This window comes from Panicum virgatum, chromosome 7K, assembly GCF_016808335.1.
Source record: "Panicum virgatum strain AP13 chromosome 7K, P.virgatum_v5, whole genome shotgun sequence".
NCBI classification, from domain to species: domain Eukaryota; kingdom Viridiplantae; phylum Streptophyta; class Magnoliopsida; order Poales; family Poaceae; genus Panicum; species Panicum virgatum.
The window spans coordinates 52,683,916-52,702,526 of NC_053142.1; the positions used below are offsets into that span (position 1 = coordinate 52,683,916).

Below are 18,611 nucleotides of genomic sequence, written 5' to 3' on the forward strand. Positions count from 1 at the left end.
AGAAATGTTTTCTGGGCCTACTAATTTTGTACAAGCCTATGCTCACCATATGCAACATTCTGGCCAAAGATGACATGCATGCAAAGGATGGATCTTGAGATTTAAATAAAAGTGCATTAAACTGATATTTAAAATAGAGCAAGATAAATTGATCAAATGAAAAACTTTATGTAACAAAAGTTGTAGATCTTGTTTCATAAAATCCAGAACAGTTGAGTTTGTATTTTTCTGATTTTTCTACGTTTTTATATCGATTTTACAAGTTCACTGTTTAATACGCCCTGGGTGCCAGGACCTAAATGTAAATTTTTTACATTTAGGTCCTGTCGCCAACTGGATGGGCGACAGGCACCATGTCGACGATCCAGGCACCTATTTTTGAAAATTTCTCTATTCGGCATATATTTTTGAAATTTTGTTTTTTTTAATATAAAAATGAAAAAAGCGCCTTAAGTTGGCTCCGAGTCATTAATGGAGCTGATGGGCTTTCCAGATGTGAGCAGGCACACAGGCAAGCAGGCCCAAGTTTCTATATTTGCACACTTACCTGCAAGCCTGCAAGCCAAGTAGGAGCCAAAACAGAATACCATGTCCCGAACGCTCTGATATTTTTAGTAGATGCCCTGCATGGAATTTTTTGGACTGAATTTATGCGTATATAAGCTGTGGTTGCATAAAACCTATATGCTGGTTGAGAGTAAATGCAGCTAATCAGAATACCATGTCCCATTTTAGGTCTTGTTTAGATGCGAAATTCAAAATTTCAAAACTATCTTGCAGCAAAAACATGGAGTAATAAATCTAGACAAAATATAAAACTAATTGCATAGTTTGCTTGTAAATTATGAGACCAATCTAATGAGCCTAATTAGGCCATGATTAGATAATAAATTGCTACAGTGAAACTACTGTAAACATGTGCTAATGACGAATTAATTAGTTTTAATAAATTCATCTAAAGACGAGTTATGTAATTAGTTTTGTGATTAGATTATATTTAAATACTTCAAATGTTCGAAACTTTACACCTTGCACGCCTAGGCCCTGTTTGGTTGCGCGATGTAAAATTTTTGAAAAGGCATCTTTCTATATTTGAAATACTAAACATAGACTAATCACAAAAATAATTACAGAACTCGTCTGTAAATCGCGAGACGAATCTAATGAGCCTAATTAATCCGTCATTAGAGGTTGTTTACTGTAGCATTACTGTAGCAATTTAGCGCCTGATTACAGCCTAACTAGGTTCATTAGATTCGTCTCGCCATTTACAGATAGCAGTCACAATGCGTTTTTTATTTTGTCTAGATTTAAGTCTCTGAACACGGGCCTACTCGCAAAAAGAAGGATTTGGGGCAGGACTGGCGGCCGGCGGCGTCGCGTTATCCTTATTTGTGCAGGGCAGCCAATAGAGGCAGGCCGGCTGTCGGCAGTGCTCCCGTGGCTAGAGGGAAAGCCTCAAGCTGTCGTCTCGTCTGTCGTCAACGTTCCACAGCCACAAGCCGAAGCGGCGGCCGGTGGTTCCGCGCTTGGACGTCGCCGCAGCAACACCACCAGACAGACTCGTTGCCAGTTGCCATGGAGGGCCTTGCTGCTCCTGCATCCTGAACTAATCGATCTGATCTCCCCAGATTCCTTCATCTCTGAAGCTTTCGTCGTCAATGGCGGCGCGCGGCGGCGCGCTCTGCTTCTCATCCTCGTCCGCCGCCGCCGTCACGTGCAGCAGGAACAGCAGGAGGGCGGGTGGCTGCAGGCCGCGTTTCTTGGTTGTCAGCTGCGACGCCAGGCTGCCCCTGGTGAGAAGAATCTCGACTGGCTGATGAAACAATAATGCAAATGCAATGCTTAGAATTGGTGGCCGGGCCGCGTGATTCCATTTCCAACCAACAGCTACATGCATGCAGGCCGCGAAGCTACTGGGTCCTCCCACGACCTTCAACGCGGCGAAGCTCAAGGTGGAGTTCGCCGGGGAGGAACTGCTGTGGGGCAAGAAGCAGGCTTTCCCCAGAGCCTACACCCTGACCCACTGCGACCTGACGGCCAACCTAACGCTCGCCGTGACCGGGCCCATGACCAGCGAGCAGCTGCGGAGCTGGCAGTCGACGCTGCAGCGGGACGACGTGGTGGCCGAGTGGAAGGAGGCGGCCGCCGGCGCCGGGGAGATGACGCTGCACGTGCATTGCTTCGTCAGCGGCGCCAACCTCCTGCAGGAGCTGGCGGCGGGGTTCAGATACTACGTCTTCTCCAAGGAGCTGCCGCTGGTATATACGAGCGACTCCCCGCTTTTAATTGTTCAACTCATTTCATTTCAGAATTAATTGCAATCGATCAGGTCCTCAAGGCTGTGGTTCACGGCGACGCGGCGCTCTTCTCGGAGCGGCCGGAGCTGATGGAGGCCAAGGTGTGGGTGCACTTCCACTACAGCTCCCGCAAGTACAACCGGATGGAGTGTTGGGGGCCTCTCAGGGAGGCCACCAAGAGGAACCTGCTGGATGGAAGGCTGGACGAACTGCAGAGCGCAATCACCAGGAGCAGGAGGCGACGCAAGTGGGCGAGCCCAGAGACGATCTTCAACGCCCTGGTGGCACTTCTGCTTTGACAATGCTACTGGATGCTGATACTGGCATGTGCATTCTTCAATTCCTACCACATAAAAAAGAATCGGTGGTTGGTTGATCTCCAGCACTGCACTGCACTGCTCTGCTCTGCTCTGCTTGACACCCCAGTTGCCATTTGCAACCCTTCTTCAGGTCAGGACTGGTGATTGCTTGGCTTGCTGCTCCAGTCCAGTAGTATTTGTCAACATCAAGTTTCGCAAGCGAATCCTGTAGTAATGTACAATACCAAGAAATTCAGCAATGGAAGCAATATAATGATTCATCATTCAGAAGGTGGTACTGCATTTCGAATGGAGGATGCATCGGCAGGAATGCCGTTGTGAATTCAAACATCTTGCGCTCTAGAGTGGAATGGCACACAATTGCAGTTGCAGCAAGGGGCCATGGCCGTGCGCACAAAAGCTAGCCAGACACGCACTTTTTACCTACATAAACGATCCATTGGTTCCCAAAAAGGTGAAGTGGATGGAATTGGGTTTTCTCTTCTTTTACAGCCTGCCTTGAAAAACTTGGCAACGGATAGGTCGGTTTGGTGTCATCGGTCAATCACTCTACTTATCTTGCATCTTGTGTGTGTGTGTGTGTGTGTGTGTGTGTGTGTGTGTGTGTTGCACAGATGATGGCCTTCCCCGCAGCCAAGCCAGCAAGGAAGCAAGGCCTGCTCTTCTCTGCTCATTAATTCTTGCACCATCACCAGCAGCAGCAGCAGAGTGCATGGGCACCCGCGAGAGCAAATGCTACCCCTCTCCTCCCGATTCCACCAGCAAATCAGCAGCACCAGCACCAGCAAAGGAGGCTTCTCCTCCCACTACCACTATCTCCTCGCTGTCTCTAGGGTCAACTTCCAACTCCTCATCGTCGTCATCAGCGGCTTGCTCCTCGTCGCCTCCACGACCGCGTGACCTCATCCTCCTCCACGACAGCAGCAAGAGCAGGGAGTGCGACGTGGTGGTGCTGGACCCCAGGTCCTCCTACCATTGCAGATTGCAGCAAGCTCACCTCTGTGCATCCTCCTGGCAATGGCAGGCTTGCAACACCCAAACACAAGCCCAAGCGCCCGCGACCCAAACAGCAGCTTCTGCAGCAGCACAAGAGGCAGAAGCCGGCAACGGAGCAGGTGGCGGAAGATGAACTCACCAATCCCGTCATCGCCATAGATTGCTTCATCTCTCTGTTCAGCCAGAATCCGTAATATAATTGGTGTTTTATTGCGAAATCACTCTAAACAGCTTGCTTGCTTGCTTCTTTTGGCCGCAATGAGTAGACTAGCTTGCTTCGTTTGGCCACAATTATCAATTATGTATGTACCACCGATAAAGGTCCAGCAAAGAGTAGACTAGCTTGCTGCCATTTCCTACTAGTTTAGTTCAAATAAAGCCAGTCGGCAGCCGGCGTTCTGGGGATAACAAAAGGACACAAGATAGCAACGTGGTAGTCACAACCCAGTGGCTAATGAAATGGTTTGTCTTTTCTAGCAAGTGGCAACTAGCAACACAACATTCCATAATAAGCTTCAAAACTCACTCCCCCTTATAGTCATAGCCAGCCAGACAGACAGCTTAAACGGATGCTAGACGCTACTTCAACATCAGAAACTCTGACAGCCTAAACCGACAACACTATGCTCTCCATATCTGCGCTCAGATCATCCACGCAGATCACTCCCCCCTTCTCCCTCTCCCTCTCTCTCTTCTCCTTCTCCGCAGAAGTCAGCTTCTCATCCAGCTCACTTATCTGCCTCCTTATCTTCTCCCCACCATCTGGTAGCTTCGACAGCAGTGCCTAAATTCAACAATTTGTTTAGTCTCATACCATGATCATCAAACTGAATGCAAAGATCCACTTGAGAGAGAGAGAGAGAGAGAGAGAGAGAGTTACCTCATTGGACAGAGTCTGTGAAAGTCGGTCGATTCTTGTCTTGATCTTTTCAGGAATCTCTGCACTTCTGTTGCTTGGGGAGTACCTTGGAGCAGTGAATTTTTCATCTTTTGGCTTCAATGCAAAAGCCGCCCTACATATGCAAAATGGAAACAGAAAGCTTCAGACCAAACCTACACAAAAATAGAAACACAATACTTCAGATGAGGACCCTTACCCGCCAGCAACATAGTCAGATGAGGATCCCTTGTAATAGTGACGGGGCATCATGGACATTCCACGAGATTTGCTGCACGAAATGTGCCAGTTTATATGCAATAATAACAAGTGCACACATTAATGCAAGATAAGGAACTGGAGACACTCAAAAGCATAATATCCTTTATCACCAAAAGCAGCACATGCTATGCTAGTGGTAAGGCTAACCTGTCCAGTGCATCACTCTCACTCAATGTGGGCAGGGTTGCTGTTTTAGAGAACAGGAGGCTGTGATGGCTCACGCCAGCTATACCTTGTTGCTCCAGAAACTGTATATGCTGCCTCAAGGACTCATCCCTGTAAGATGCATAACAAACTTCTCAGTGGTTCTCAGTAAACCTGGAATTATGAGTAACTACTGCACACTGATTGTGCAGAAAATTCATCTAAAAACAAGCAGCAAGATTTTTATAGGGCACTGCATTGTCTCCTGCAAATAAAGAATGCCTGCGCATCAAAATGCCTACAAAATTCATGGAGGAAATTCAACACTTTGCAGTGTGCAGGTTGTGCTTTATTTACGCCGTGGGAACACTTCAAATTTATGCGATAATGTAAACAAATTTATTATCGTAGCCATCAATTATCTGCATAGTCATAAGACTGTACCATCAAGATAAAACTAACTGTGCTACAATTAAACGGAATTCAATTAAAACAGATATCTTACATAACAACTTGTTGACCATGCTCTTCTTGCAACTGCTTTTGCGTGAGGGAAACATCAAAACCTTGTTGTGGCAAACTAAAAAGCTCTTGAATCTCCTGAGGGTACAATATAGCCATAAATATCCAGTAGGAGATTGAGCAAACAATGACAAGAAATAGAAGCAGGACAGGTACACTCTTGCTGAAGTAACGTGTTTGCTCTTTTTGTTCTGTAGCTGATCTGAATAGAGCCCCCTTGAAAACCTGGACAAAAGATCATCTCTAACTACTCAGTCTAGCTTTCCTTTCACATGTTCTTTTACAAAAGAAAAATATATAAGTGATTTGCTAAGATGGAAGCACGAAGCACAAAGCTGGAGAAATCCATGAAAAAAAAGAGTTGTGTTAACAGCATGGTAAAAAGGACAACCAGTACACACAATACATTCACATAAAAAAAACAGTAGCAGATTCTACACCTAGAAATAAAATTTCAGTAGTAGGGTCTGCGATGTTGCAGAGAGAAACACAAGGGTGTAAGAAAATTTTCACCATGTAAAACCATGTATAGAAAGCTCATACTCCTAATAATTGCTTCAACAAACCAGCAGGTAAGAACTGATATTTGTGAACCTGTAATTTGTATATCTTTTCTTCAATGGTTGCAGATGTCATCAAGCGGTATACAATCACATCTTTGGTCTGGCCAATTCGGTAAGCACGATCTACACTTTGATTGTCTGTACTGTAAATATAAAAACAAGTGTGTAAGGATAAAAAACATGTAGTGATAAACATCCATTCAAGAAAACTTGAAGTGATGCAGTTAGGTGTCATAGTTCAGATACCTTGGGTTCCAAGCAGGATCAACTACTATGACGCGTGCTGCCTTGGTAAGTGTAAGTCCAAGTCCACCAACTTGTGTGGTTAGTAAAAATATTGGAGCTCCAGGACCCTCTTGGAAATCCTGGAGGATGCAAGTACATGTAAGCAACAAAGAAGATATGGCTGATTCTATGACACAAAGCTCACGGAGAGAACCTTCACAATCCTTTCCCGATCAGAAACCTTTGTTGTGCCATCAATGCGCAAGAACTTGTAGCCCTCTAATAATATGGCTTCCTGTTAAAACAAGCCAACTGAAAATGTTGAGCTAATAAGCCAAAAAAGAAGGTATCATTTTGCAAAAAAGAAGTGTATCTCAAATACTACCAGAGGGGAAAGAAAGTTCTATATTGATGCAGCAGTGATAACCAATGATAGTATTAAGCTTCAAAGACAACCGGAACAGGATGTGATGTTACACCTTCAGCTTGGTGATAGTAATGAGTCCATGTAATTTAGTTCACTAAACATTTACAAAAGGCAACTAATCATACATATGTCCTTGTCCAGTTATGGAGCTTATCCATGTGCATTGAGACTCCAGTGATTTCCAAAGGAATTAATGGATCTAAGCATCAACTTATCGATGTATAGAAGAAATGCAATCTAAAAATCACAAGAAAGTGTCATGGGCAAATGTGCTAAGGCAGGGTGAAGCACAAAAAAATTAAGATAGCAAAAAACGTACCTGAATAAGGTTCAGCATTTTACGGGTCTGCGAAAAGATTAAAACATGATGCCCCTCTTTAACAAGGTTCCGCTGCGACATCAGATATTACTCATTTGAATCTAACATTAGTGCCAAATACATACGTTACAACCAAAATAGGCATGCGTCCAATAATACTTACCAACAAGGACATGATGAATGACAGTTTGCATGAGACATCCTGACCAACTTCCAGTGCATCATCATCAGGATCCATATCTGCAAGGTTCATGGCCATTTTTTCTACCATTCCTATGTCTTGATCATCCGTCATTTCATCCATCCCTTCCAAGACACCTTCAGCAGCTTTCTTAGTCAATAGCAGTGGGTGATCGCATATTTTCTTCAATATCTGTGGAGAGAATTAAAGTGTATGAAAAAAAAAGCACATGCTATATGATGAGAAAATCGAAGAACTGGACCTCAAGACCCCTAAATGAACAGAAAATATGTAGGCAGAGGAAGGTAAACAGTATCACAATAAAGAAAAAAAAACTTTGAAGGTGATCTTACTGTGATTGCAGCCAGTGGTGATCCCTTAGGTTGTACAGCTAAATGAACCAACTCACTTTTGAGAAAAGCTTCATATAACTTCCTCTGCGCCCAGAGAAAGGTCATTAGCAAAACATTCATTATCCATTAACCAATAGCTCAAGCAATTTTTTACAAGAATGACACTAGAGTCAAACCTGGCAAGCCGTTAACTTCAGCCAGACAATTAGCTCATTCTTCTTTGCTAATGTTTTTTCTTCTGATGCACCACTATCAAGGAATACTTCACCTTTCATGCGTCGCAAAAAGTATGGCTTGATCCGCTCTCTTAGTTCCTGTGAAATGTAGTTCAATACCAATCAAAAAACACATTAAATTATATCAATTAACGACTTAATTAATGACTTAATGAGCAACATACTTAAGAGTATTATAATCTGGAATGGTGAGCACACAAAAGCGAGCAAACTACAAAGGCTTCATTTAACACGTTTGCCCTCTTATTGCTTCAACTGAAGTGGATCAGAGTTAATCTTAAGTCTGAGTGCAGCACATACACATTGCTTTCAAGGGTCCAATCAAAAATGAATCTACTACCTAGTTGGTATATGAATGAGTCACTCGCATTACAATTTGTTGATGTCTAACTTTGTTGTGCTTCAAGCCTACAGATTCAATGAGTGAAAGACCAGCCATATCCTAACTTGGATAAACTCTCTCCCTTGATCTTTCTTTCTGGAAGTTTGTTCTGTACAGTCCTCTTCTTTCTCTACTTATTAGTTTTCATTTCTTTCAGTTGTTTTTTTCCCCTTTGCACGGCTCCCTTTTGGCAATTTTATTATACAATATACTGGAAGCCGGAGTCACACACACCATCCATATATTAGTATATTATGAACAAAAGAAGTTCAAGATACCTTAGCTACATTTGAGCCTATGTGCTTCTCTCGAGTGGTAGCATTCTTGTCATTTCCTCGAAGGATAGCCATCTCATACCTTGTTTTGAACCTGTAATAGAGAAATAAATGACACGAGATTGTGAATTCAACCAAATTTGAGAATACAGGAACAATAGAGAGTAATTGAATGTATGAAGTTACTGTTGTTTATCACCCAAGACATCCGGGCAGCAGAAATTGAACAGAGCCCACATTTCCTGCAATAAAATCAAGTTCATTGCAAAAGCATATTGTATATCATGTATAAATTTGAGGAATTGAGGAAGGGGATAAGGGATACCTTCAAGTTATTTTGGATAGGCGTCCCACTGATCACAATGCGATGGGCACAAGGTATTTCGAACAAGCTCTGGGCCCTTTGCGTCTTATTGTTTTTTATTAGATGCCCCTCATCAAGAATGACGTAATTCCACACTGTTCCTTCCTCGTCGTCGTCATCATTGTTGTAGGAATTGCCTCTTATCAGCTTGTAATTGTTCCGGACAATGTCATAGGTTGTTAGGAGGACACCACCCTCCTGTGGAAAGATGGAGTTAAATATTTGCTAGAATTAATTGCAACATCTTGGGAGGGATTCAAGAATTTGTTCTAGATGATGATATGAAAAACATGGCTGGGTGAAATTTTCGAAGTGTTACACATTGCAATGTTACAGAAAGCCAGATCAAGTAATCCTTATGATTGAAGAACTTGCCTTGAAGGCATACTGAAGCTCATAATTGCGAATATTTGTGCTGGGGCCAGAGTAGCTGTCAAAAATGGAAAGAAATAGATGATTAGCGCCAACTAACAGGATTTAGATCATATGAATTGGATAGAAGATATAGTGCTCTATACTCTCTGATCTTATGTTTAAGGCCAACAACTGAGAGCTCCTTGGTCCAATGAGCCAGAAGTGTCTTTGGAGCGACAATGAGCGCCCTCTTGATTAGGCGAGAATGAAACAATCCAGCCAGAAATGCAGAAACCTGCACAGCACAAATAAGGCCCCATGGTTCCATTAGTGGATTCCACAACTAAATGAACCGGTGGCAAAGGATGAGAAACTGTCAACAAAATTCAGAATACGAAGCCATCTGGGAAATGACAGGTATGTATATAGCAACAAAAGAGTTGTACGCTTCTGTCTGAAGAGAACTGTTTTCGGCTCCCTAAGCCTTAATGAATTGAAATGGCATTGAACAGGAAAACACTAAAAAGTTGAAGAAAAGAGTATAAGTGAAAGAAGGGGAGATGAGCGTGACGAACCTGCATGGTCTTGCCAAGGCCCATGTCATCCCCTAGGATCCCTCCAGTTCCCCTGCAATGCAGAACCCAGAGCCATCGGAGGCCCTCCCGCTGATGAGGGTAAAGCATCTTGAATATCCTTCCTGGGAGCTTGTATGGTTTGGATGTTGCAGCAGTTCCGGTTGGCTCCATCTTGAAGTCCTCCATCTTCTCCCATCCAACGTCCTCGGCGTCATTCTCCACAGCTCCATGGTTTTCCTTCTCCTGACCCAGGACGTCATCGCTGCTGTAGTCATTGTTCATGAATGTTGAAGCCTTGGTTTGTCTCCTTGTGAATGCCTTCCTTCTGACATGCTTAGCAGCATAAGCTGTTGATGTTCCTTCCTCCTCATCACCGTCGTCATAATCAGAATCAGAATCAATGAAGGGTGAAACCTTTGGTACCCTATCTATCCTCCCCACATCTTTGGTACCTTTGCTCTTCCCCGTGCCAAGGGGGGCCTCACCACAGGCATAATCAGTAGAGGCTGAGGCGACTGAAGTAGTTTCTGGCTTGACTTGAGCCCGCCTGGTGATGGTTGTAGCTGCTTCATCAGAGCTAGAAATCTGAAGGGGCGAGGAGGCGCCGGCATGGGTATCTCCGTCCTCGGTGCTCTGGTCATCTGGGTCCGAGGTGATGTCGCACGGCAGGGGGGCGAGCTGCTCTTCTCTTGAACTCGCGGTAGGGTTGGGCTGCTTGTGGACGGACAGCGAGTTGAGGCGGGTGGTGAGATCGTCCAGGATGTCGCGAATGCTTTCGCCGCCGTCCTGCTGCTGCTGCTGCTGGTGGTCCTCCTCCGGTTGGTGGGTGGCGAGCTTGCATAGGCGGCGTCGGCCGGCGAGCTTGACCTTCCTGGCTTCTTCAGCGGGGGCTTCTGTCAGAAAGGGGGGGAAAATGGAATAATCCGGATTATTGATTGATGGGCGACAGCGAGACAGGCGAGCGAGTGAGAAGGGCGCACAGTACCTGGAGGCGGATTGGGGTTAGGGTTAGGGTCTTGGCGGCTGCGGGCGAGGCGGAGGAGGCGGTCGTTGAGGCCGTTGGGCGTGGGGGCTGCGGCAGGGTGATGGCGACCGGCAGGGATGGCGGTGGCCGGCTCGTCGTCGAGATCGCCGCAAATGTCGAAAGGCGGGGGAGATGCCATACCAGCCGCCCGCCGAGGACCCTGATTGATTCAACTTATCTGGAGGGAGATGACATGCCAGCGAGAGGGAGGGAGGGATGGAGGGCGGCGGCGCAGGCAGCAGAGGGTTGGGAGGACGGAGGCGCAGGCAGGCGTTTGGGGAGGGCGGCGGGTTTGGGACTTTGGGCGGAGGGAGTCGCAAGGAAGGAAGGGGAAGGGGCAGGGCAACCAATCCATCCAAACCTGAGAGGGCGGTCGCCATTTCAAGTTTTGAATTCCTCCGGCCGCGGCCGTTAGCTCGGGTCTCCTCCGCACTCCACTCGCACCTAGTAGGGCCCTTTCAAACAGATGTTGCATATACCCGAAGCATTAAATATAGTTAAAAAATAGCTAATTACACAATCTAACTGATTAGTACGAAATAATTTTTTAAATCTAATTACTCCATAATTAAATGTTATTTATCAAATAACAACGAAATGTGCTACAATACCAAAACTAACAATTTTTTACCAACTAAACAGCTACATGCCTTGTTTGGTTTGCTCATGTAAGAGACTAGAAAACACTTTGACTGATCATTTATTAAAAGTGTCAAATAAAGGGAGTTTATAAAACCAACTCCAGAAGCCCAGCGCTAGAAACTCTGACGAATCAAATGAGGCTTTTGGCCGCGTGATTTGAGAATAATTACTGTAGCAAATAGACTTCATTTAGTACTTCATGCGGAGCCTAGAAGAGGCCTTCTGGAATGGTTACTGTGGTAACCAAGCAAGGCCAAAAATAATGAAAATTTGCTACTAGACACCGTTAATAGGTATCATTTGCTCTAAACCGCTAAAAAAATGGCTTTGCTAGGAGACAACAAAATTACATCACTTTGCTAAGAGACACTATAGACTTTAAATAATATTTTCGCTTAACTGAGCCCCAAAATACTAAGATAAAATTGGATCACACTATTAAAAGAATCAAACTTTAAATATTTTGTATACCATTAAAAAATCTCACTATAGATATATATCATTAAAAGATTAAACGTTATAGCTATTTAGCATTCTGTTTGCTTCCGTTAGCTTCAATCGTTACTCTGTTTGCTTCATTTACAACAGTTTAGGCAAAGTGTATTCAAAAGCCCACCCGCTGAACAGCGAACAACTCAAACACTGTTCCCCGCACCAAAACCTGATGAAGTGGCTACCGCCTTCCCAGTTTTGGTCTAGCGCAACAAGCGAAGCTAGCATGGTCCAACCAATATGCAGAGTCTGTTTTGCTTTTCCCTCCAGTTTTTGCAGGTACTCTTCGAGCTCCAGACCCTCCTAATTAAGCGTGTTCGGCTGACCACATGAATAATATAAGGCTGGTAGAATGAATAGTATTATGTGAGACGAAATAAGCTGAAACAAGTCAAGACAAGACAAGACGAACAACCTCAATTTTCTCAGCATCCTTGTAGCTTCGTGTATCACCATCTTTACGTCCGTTATCTGCCCCTGAAAACACATGTTGTTCCTTAGTTTTCGGATATTGTCGGGTACCATAACTATGGGGCATCCTAACCCTGGGCTAAAACATCCTCAACACGTGCAAAACAAGATTCGGCGCCCGGGCTGGATCCTTCCCAAACTCGAATGCCCGAAGCCTCTTCAGGTATGGAAAGCTCAAGTCATGCTCGGCCCACGGCCCAGCACTACGATACGGCCCCCCTAAGGCCTCGCTGACCGTGGAAGAAATCTCCGCCTCGCTCGAGGGCTCCCTGCCGAGGACCCTCGAAGCAAAGGCAATCTCCGACTCGCTCGAGGGTCGCCCGTCGGGGCCCCTCGATGTGAGGACGGACTCCGCCTTGCTCGAGGCTCCCTCAGCCGAGCCCTCTACGGGGCCTCGGCGCAGGAGAAATCTCCGTCTCATTCGAGACCGCCCTCGGCAGACTGGAGCGGCGGCCCAACCACCCGACGGGACGGGCGCATTTACTCGCCAACTACTCCACGACATGGGGCGGAAATCGGGCGGTGTCAGGCGGCGTCAGCTGGCATCGTCTATCATGCCGCACAGCGGACATGACAGGCGTCTCATCAGCCTACGCCTGCTACTGTGCCGCTATTCCCAGCGCATGGCGGGTCTGCAGAGCCCTGTGCGGACTTGCCTGACGCCTCCCACCACTGTGCTGCCTACCCCTTGTACCTTTCTCCCTCGCAGGACCCTCGGAGGGCATGGGCAACGACCCTCGAACACAGTACGAGCCTCGACCAAAGCAAGGCCGGCGCCTTCAACACCCTCGACACCCCACATCATCTGACGCGGGGCTCTATGCACTTCTACAGCTATCGCCACGCCGTTGACTGGCGCCACAGGACAAGGACGCACTCCGGGCATGGGCGGAAGGATTCGCAAGGACGATGACCATGACTTACGCCATGCCCCATAGCGCTCGGCGACAGGAAATACCAAATGTTCTCTCCCGGACCACGGGGGGGGGGGGGGGGGGGGAGTAGACGGCCTCACTGGTCCCCCATGCATGTAACCCTTCCTCCTTGAGCCTATAAAAGGGGGAGGGGGGAACAGATCGAACAACAAGAACACACGTACTCGCTCCACTGATATTGACACTCACCTCAATCACTCCTAGTACACCTAGAGACCTGGGAGCTTCTCTCCCTCTCTAGCCTCAGCTTGTACCCCCTACTATGAGTACTTCGATGCAAGTAATACAGTGCACACTCCTCTGCTGGACGTACGGCCTCATCGGCCGGAACTAGGATAAACCCGGTGTCATTGTGTTTCTTCTTGCATCAACCATCTGGAGACCGGGATACGCAGCATATTCACTAGTTGGTGCTAGACCGCGAGGTCCAGACACCGACAGTTGGCGCGCCAGGTAGGAGGCACTGCGTGACAACTCTTTTCTGTTTCCCAGTTGATCTCCAGATGGCGGGCAGACCAAACCCGTTTCCGATGGGCGTGTCGGATCCGTTCCCAGCTGGGTACGTGATCCGGTTCGGGAGCCTCGAGTTTCGGGCAACCGGCAACAGTTACCTCATGGAGCGCCTCCCGCCCAGAGTCAGCTCCGACGTCCTGGCACCACCACCACGACACCAGAGGCGCACGGGTCGGCGTGCATGGCAAGCGCGCATCGAACGGCGTAGAGTGGCACCCCCTGCCCCCCCCCCCGCACGGGTCGAGGCAAGCGTGCCACGAACTGGCGCCACAGGGGGAGACACCGCCCCTTCGCCATCAACACCGACAGCGACGCTGACAGGAGGCACGACAAGGCCACCGCTCTTCCCTTATGGGATGCGGTCCTCTGCCATGACCTACGCGTCATCTATCAGCACCGACATGAGCGCGTACGAGGATTTGCCTGGGCATCATCTGCTCTCGATCCGCAACCTCATCGCGTCAACACCTGACAGCTCATACCCTGACTCCTCGAACGAGGAGTCTATTCCCGTGCAAGGTCGCATGAACCCAGAGTGGGATTACTCCGGGATCCGTGATCTTGAAGCTTTCTTATCATTTCAGGCTGCGGCGGACAATTGCCTCGTCTGTTTTGATGACTCCAGCGAGGGGGACTACGATCCAACTCGGGAGTGCTTTGTCGCTGTGATAGGAGAGCCCGGCGACGATGACAACGTCGCAGCTGACGCGGCCCGCGCCGCGACGGCCGCGGCGGGACCGACTGCAGCGCCTGGCCCATCCACCCCGGCAAATGTGGCAGAGCAGCAGGCACAGCTGGCGCAACTCCGAGAGCTTGAAGCCAAGCTTGACGAGGAGCGTCGGCAAACGCAGAAGCTGCGCCACGCGCTCGAGCAAGGATGCACTAGTCACGGAACGGGAGCTCGAGAGTCAGGACGTGTTGCCTGGGAGTGGATCCTGGCGGAAGGCCGCGAAGGAAGCCCCTTGGCGTTACCCAGGGCCAGCCAGAAGATCACCGTGGCAGCACTCCTGATCCGCGCAGTGCCCGAGCTGTCTACGCCCGAGGGCCGCAACCTGCGCAAAGAGGTGCAGGCGCTCCTAGAGGAAGCTGCAGTACAGCAGGCCGAGAGTTCCACATCTCGACTGCGCTCAGTGGCCTCGACGAGAGCTGATGGGGGCGGCGCAGCAGGACCATGAAGCCTCGGTGCATACCCCACCGATGAACAGGGCAAAGGCACCCTCGGTGCACGATCGTGTCAAGCTGACTCCTGTGAAGGACCGACTTCGGGACACGCGTGGCAACGCCCACGACGGCGACGCCCGCAACATCCTGAACCAGAAAAGGGAGGATGGTTCCGCTCATGGCTACCACCCTCGACGTGGTGGACGCTACGATTGCAAGGAGGATAGGAGCCCATCACCGGAGCCTCTGGGCACCCGTGTGTTCAGTCGGGAAATCCGCGCCGCTCCTTTCCCCCCACGCTTTCGGCAGCCCACCACACTCACCAAGTACTCGGGGGAGACGGATCCCGGGCTCTGGCTCAACGACTACCGCCTGGCATGCCAGCTGGGTGGCGTGAATGATGACGCGGTCATCATTCACAACCTTGCCTGCATCTCGCGGACTCTGCACGCACCTGGCTCGAACATCTTCCGGCCAACCAGATCCACGACTGGGCTGATCTGGTCAAGATTTTCGTGGAAAACTTCCAGGGCACGTACATGCACCCTGGGAACTCCTGGGATCTCTGAGGGTGCCGACAGCAACCCAATGAGCCTCTGCGGGACTACATCCGTCGCTTCTCCAAGCAATTCACTGAGCTACCCAGCGTCAAGGACTCCGAAGTCATTAGTGCCTTTCATCTGGGCACAACGTGCAGGGACCTCGTGCGCGAGCTAGGGCAAAAACCCACCTTCTAGCGCGAACGAGCTGTTCGATGTGGTGACCAACTTTGCCTCTGGCGAAGAGGCGGTCGGTGCCATCTTAGACGGCGACAAAGTCAAGCGCAGGGTGGACGCGCCCGCTGAGGGCAGCAATTCCAAGAACAACTCGAAGAAGCCCAAGCGGGGTAAGAAGGGCAAGAAGAAAGGCCTGTCTAACCAACGCGGTCAGGGGCAAGAGGAGGACTCCGACGAGGCTCTCATCGTCACCCCCAATGGCAAAGGTCCTCGAGGCCCCCCTCGAGGCGGCGGCGGCCTATTCGACGACATGCTCAAGAAGCCATGCCTTTATCACAAGAGCAGGGTCAATCACACCCTCGAAGAGTGTGACATGCTCTGCAAGTACTTCAACCATCTCGGCTGCAAGGATGAGGCCAAGAAGGAAAAGGACGAGGAGGACAAGGGCGGCAACGGCTACCCCTCGGTGGAAAATGTTTTCTTCATCTTCGGCGGTCCTACGGCTAACATGACCGCTCGGCAGCGCAAGCGAGAGCGCCGAGAGGTCTTCTCCGTCACAAGGGCTACGCCAGCCTACCTCGACTGGTCGGAGGATACGATCTCCTTCAGCCGCGACGACCACCCCGAGTACATCCCGAATCCGGGTCTGTACCCACTCATTGTTGACCCCATCATTGGCAACACCCGATTCTCCAAGGTGCTCTTGGACGGGGGCAGCAGCCTCAACATCTTGTACGCCCACACCCTCGAGCTCATGGGGATCGGCCTGGACAAACTGCGTCCCAGCGTGTCGCCGTTTCATGGCGTCGCACCGGGAAAGAGAGTTCAACCTCTCGAGCAGATCGACTTGCCCGTCTGCTTCAGCACGCCTTCAAATTTCTGCAAGGAAGTACTCATCTTCGAGGTGGTTGGATTCCGTGGGGCGTACCACGCCATACTGGGACGACCATGCTATGCCAAATTCATAGCAGTCCCCAACTACGCCTACCTCAAGATGAAGATGCCGGGCCCGAAGGGCGTCATCACCGCCGGTCCGTCGTTCGAGCATGCCTACGAATGCGACGTCGAGTGCGTCGAGCGTGCCGAGGCCCAAGCGGAGGACGAGGCCCTCGCCACCACCCTCGACAAGATGGAGAGTGAAGCTTTGGACTCCATGCACTGACACGCAGGCAACTTCGAGCCAGCCGAGGGTATCAAGGTGGTGCCCCTCGACCCGAGCCACCCCGACGACCAGGCGTTGAAGATCAGCACCGCCCTCGACAACAAATAGGATGTGGTGCTCGTCGACTTTATCCGCGCCAACGCTGACATCTTCGCGTGGATCCCCTCGGACATGCCGGGCATACCGAGGGAGGTCGCCGAGCACACCCTTGACATCCGACCCAACTCCAAGCCGATAAAGCAACGCCTGCGGCGCTTCGACGAGCTCAAGCGACGGGCAATCGGCGAGGAGCTGCAGAAACTTCTAGCGGCCGGATTCATCAAGGAGGTATTCCATCCCGAGTGGCTAGCTAATCCTGTATTAGTCAAGAAAAAGAACGAAAGCTGGAGGATGTGTGTAGATTATACTAGTTTAAATAAAGCATTTCCAAAGGTTCCCTTTTCTTTGCCGCGTATTGATCAAATCGTTGATTCGACTGCGGAATGCGAACTTTTGTCCTTTCTTGATGCTTACTTTGTTTACCACCAAATCAAGATGAAAGAGTCCGACCAGCTTGCGACTTCTTTTATCACACCTTTCAGCATGTACTGCTATGTCACGATGCCCTTTGAACTCAGAAACGCCGGAGCTACATACCAGCGGTGTATGCTCCACGTGTTCGGGGACCATATCGGGCGGAACGTAGAGGCATATGTCGACGACATTGTTGTAAAATCTAGAAAAATGGGCGACCTAGTATCCGATCTCAAAATCGCGTTCAACTGCCTAAGGGCCAAAGGGGTAAAACTCAACCCTGAGAAATGCATGTTCGGGGTGCCTCGAGGTATGCTCTTGGGTTTCGTTGTCTCCCAGCGAGGCATCGAGCCCAACTCTGAAAAGGTCAAGGCCATCAGATGGATGGGACCAATCCGAGACCTGAAGTTGGTGCAGAGGGTCATGGGTTGGCTTGCAGCCCTCAGTCGGTTCATCTCACACCTCAGTGAGAAGGGCTTACCTCTGTACCGACTGCTGAGGAAAACCGAATGCTTTACGAGGACCCCCGAGGCTCAAGAAGCCCTCGACAGGCTGAAGGCGTCTCTCACCCATGACCCCATTTTAACGCCACCAACGGACAGCGAGCCCCTCTACCTATACGTAGCCGCGACGACCTAAGTGGTCAGCGCGGTGATCGTTGTGGAAAGACAAGAGGAGGGTCATGCTCTGCCCGTCCAACGGCCGGTGTACTACATCAGCGAAGTACTGTCCGAGACCAAGACGCGGTATCCGCAGATCCAGAAACTGCTATACGTAATAGTCTTGGCTCGGCGCAAGCTGCGCCACTACTTTGAGGCCCATCCAGTCACCGTGGTCTCGTCTTTCCCCCTGGGAGAGATAGTCTGCAATAGGGAGGCCGAGGGTAGGATTGCCAAGTGGTCAGTGGAACTCATGGGAGAAACCCTCACGTACTCACCACACAAAGCGGTCAAATCCCAAATCCTAGCTGACTTCGTTGCTGAGTGGACCGACGCCCAGCTGCCCCCATCGCAAATCCAAGCAGAATGCTGGACCATATACTTTGATGGGTCAGTGATGAAAATCGGCGCGGGTGCTAGCCTCCTTTTCATCTCGCCCCTCGGAGTGCACATGCATTACGTGATTCGCTTACACTTCCCAGCGTCCAACAACATGGCGGAGTACGAGGCACTCCTCAGCGGCCTCCGCATCACCATCAAACTCGGCATCAAACGCCTCGATGTGCGTGGCGACTCACAGCTTGTCATCGACCAAGTGATGAAGGAGTCCAGCTGTCACGATCCGAAG

At 49.3% G+C, this 18,611-nt stretch overlaps 3 protein-coding genes and 1 long non-coding RNA gene across 8 annotated transcripts; 3 read left to right on the forward strand and 1 right to left on the reverse strand.

Annotated features, from left to right (window-relative positions):
- The first annotated feature begins 1,379 nt into the window (after window positions 1-1,379).
- Window positions 1,380-2,890, forward strand: LOC120642225 (protein STAY-GREEN LIKE, chloroplastic-like). Of its 2 annotated transcripts, none has more exons than XM_039918690.1 (3): window positions 1,380-1,796; window positions 1,905-2,261; window positions 2,333-2,890. In XM_039918690.1, exons 1-3 carry the CDS (start codon window positions 1,662-1,664, stop codon window positions 2,597-2,599), a joined length of 759 nt encoding a protein of 252 aa, XP_039774624.1. In that variant the 5' UTR covers window positions 1,380-1,661; the 3' UTR covers window positions 2,600-2,890. The 2 variants fall into 2 exon arrangements, with proteins under 2 accessions (XP_039774624.1, XP_039774625.1); XM_039918691.1 differs by having other exon boundaries at window positions 1,456-1,796; window positions 2,342-2,890.
- Window positions 2,891-2,934: 44 nt separating this feature from the next.
- On the forward strand, window positions 2,935-3,907 carry LOC120642226. Its single transcript, XM_039918692.1, has 2 exons — window positions 2,935-3,074; window positions 3,235-3,907. Exons 1-2 carry the CDS (start codon window positions 3,002-3,004, stop codon window positions 3,747-3,749), a joined length of 588 nt encoding a protein of 195 aa, XP_039774626.1. The 5' UTR covers window positions 2,935-3,001; the 3' UTR covers window positions 3,750-3,907.
- Window positions 3,908-4,036: 129 nt separating this feature from the next.
- On the reverse strand, window positions 4,037-11,082 carry LOC120642224 (protein CHROMATIN REMODELING 24-like). 4 transcript variants are annotated; one of them, XM_039918687.1, is made up of 20 exons: window positions 10,681-11,075; window positions 9,696-10,588; window positions 9,285-9,415; window positions 9,142-9,196; window positions 8,728-8,964; window positions 8,589-8,644; window positions 8,406-8,496; window positions 7,686-7,823; window positions 7,510-7,593; window positions 7,139-7,348; window positions 6,976-7,047; window positions 6,444-6,524; window positions 6,251-6,369; window positions 6,036-6,147; window positions 5,598-5,666; window positions 5,425-5,519; window positions 4,923-5,051; window positions 4,714-4,785; window positions 4,497-4,629; window positions 4,037-4,400 (listed from the first exon to the last, which is right to left on the reverse strand). In XM_039918687.1, exons 1-20 carry the CDS (start codon window positions 10,856-10,858, stop codon window positions 4,224-4,226), a joined length of 3,132 nt encoding a protein of 1,043 aa, XP_039774621.1. In that variant the 5' UTR covers window positions 10,859-11,075; the 3' UTR covers window positions 4,037-4,223. The 4 variants fall into 4 exon arrangements, with proteins under 4 accessions (XP_039774621.1, XP_039774620.1, XP_039774619.1 ...); XM_039918689.1 differs by having other exon boundaries at window positions 4,065-4,400; window positions 9,696-10,585; window positions 10,681-11,076; XM_039918686.1 differs by having other exon boundaries at window positions 5,425-5,666; window positions 9,696-10,585; window positions 10,681-11,082.
- On the forward strand, window positions 7,686-8,576 carry LOC120642227. Its single transcript, XR_005662535.1, has 2 exons — window positions 7,686-7,819; window positions 8,402-8,576. It is a non-coding gene; the product is annotated as an uncharacterized LOC120642227 (long non-coding RNA).
- Window positions 11,083-18,611: the final 7,529 nt, after the last annotated feature.

Excerpts from the sequence above, each read along its gene's own strand:
- LOC120642224 (XM_039918685.1), bottom strand. The coding sequence starts at position 10,858 with ATGGCATCTCCCCCGCCTTTCGACATTTGCGGCGATCTCGACGACGAG. Across the intron at positions 10,589-10,680 it reads TAACCCCAATCCGCCTCCAG|AAGCCCCCGCTGAAGAAGCC; the intron begins GTACTGTGCGCC and ends CCTTTCTGACAG. Across the intron at positions 7,048-7,138 it reads CATTCATCATGTCCTTGTTG|CGGAACCTTGTTAAAGAGGG; the intron begins GTAAGTATTATT and ends CTGATGTCGCAG.
- LOC120642226 (XM_039918692.1), top strand. The coding sequence starts at position 3,002 with ATGGCCGTGCGCACAAAAGCTAGCCAGACACGCACTTTTTACCTACAT. Across the intron at positions 3,075-3,234 it reads ATCCATTGGTTCCCAAAAAG|ATGATGGCCTTCCCCGCAGC; the intron begins GTGAAGTGGATG and ends TGTGTTGCACAG.
- LOC120642225 (XM_039918690.1), top strand. The coding sequence starts at position 1,662 with ATGGCGGCGCGCGGCGGCGCGCTCTGCTTCTCATCCTCGTCCGCCGCC. Across the intron at positions 1,797-1,904 it reads GCGACGCCAGGCTGCCCCTG|GCCGCGAAGCTACTGGGTCC; the intron begins GTGAGAAGAATC and ends ACATGCATGCAG. Across the intron at positions 2,262-2,332 it reads TCTCCAAGGAGCTGCCGCTG|GTCCTCAAGGCTGTGGTTCA; the intron begins GTATATACGAGC and ends GCAATCGATCAG.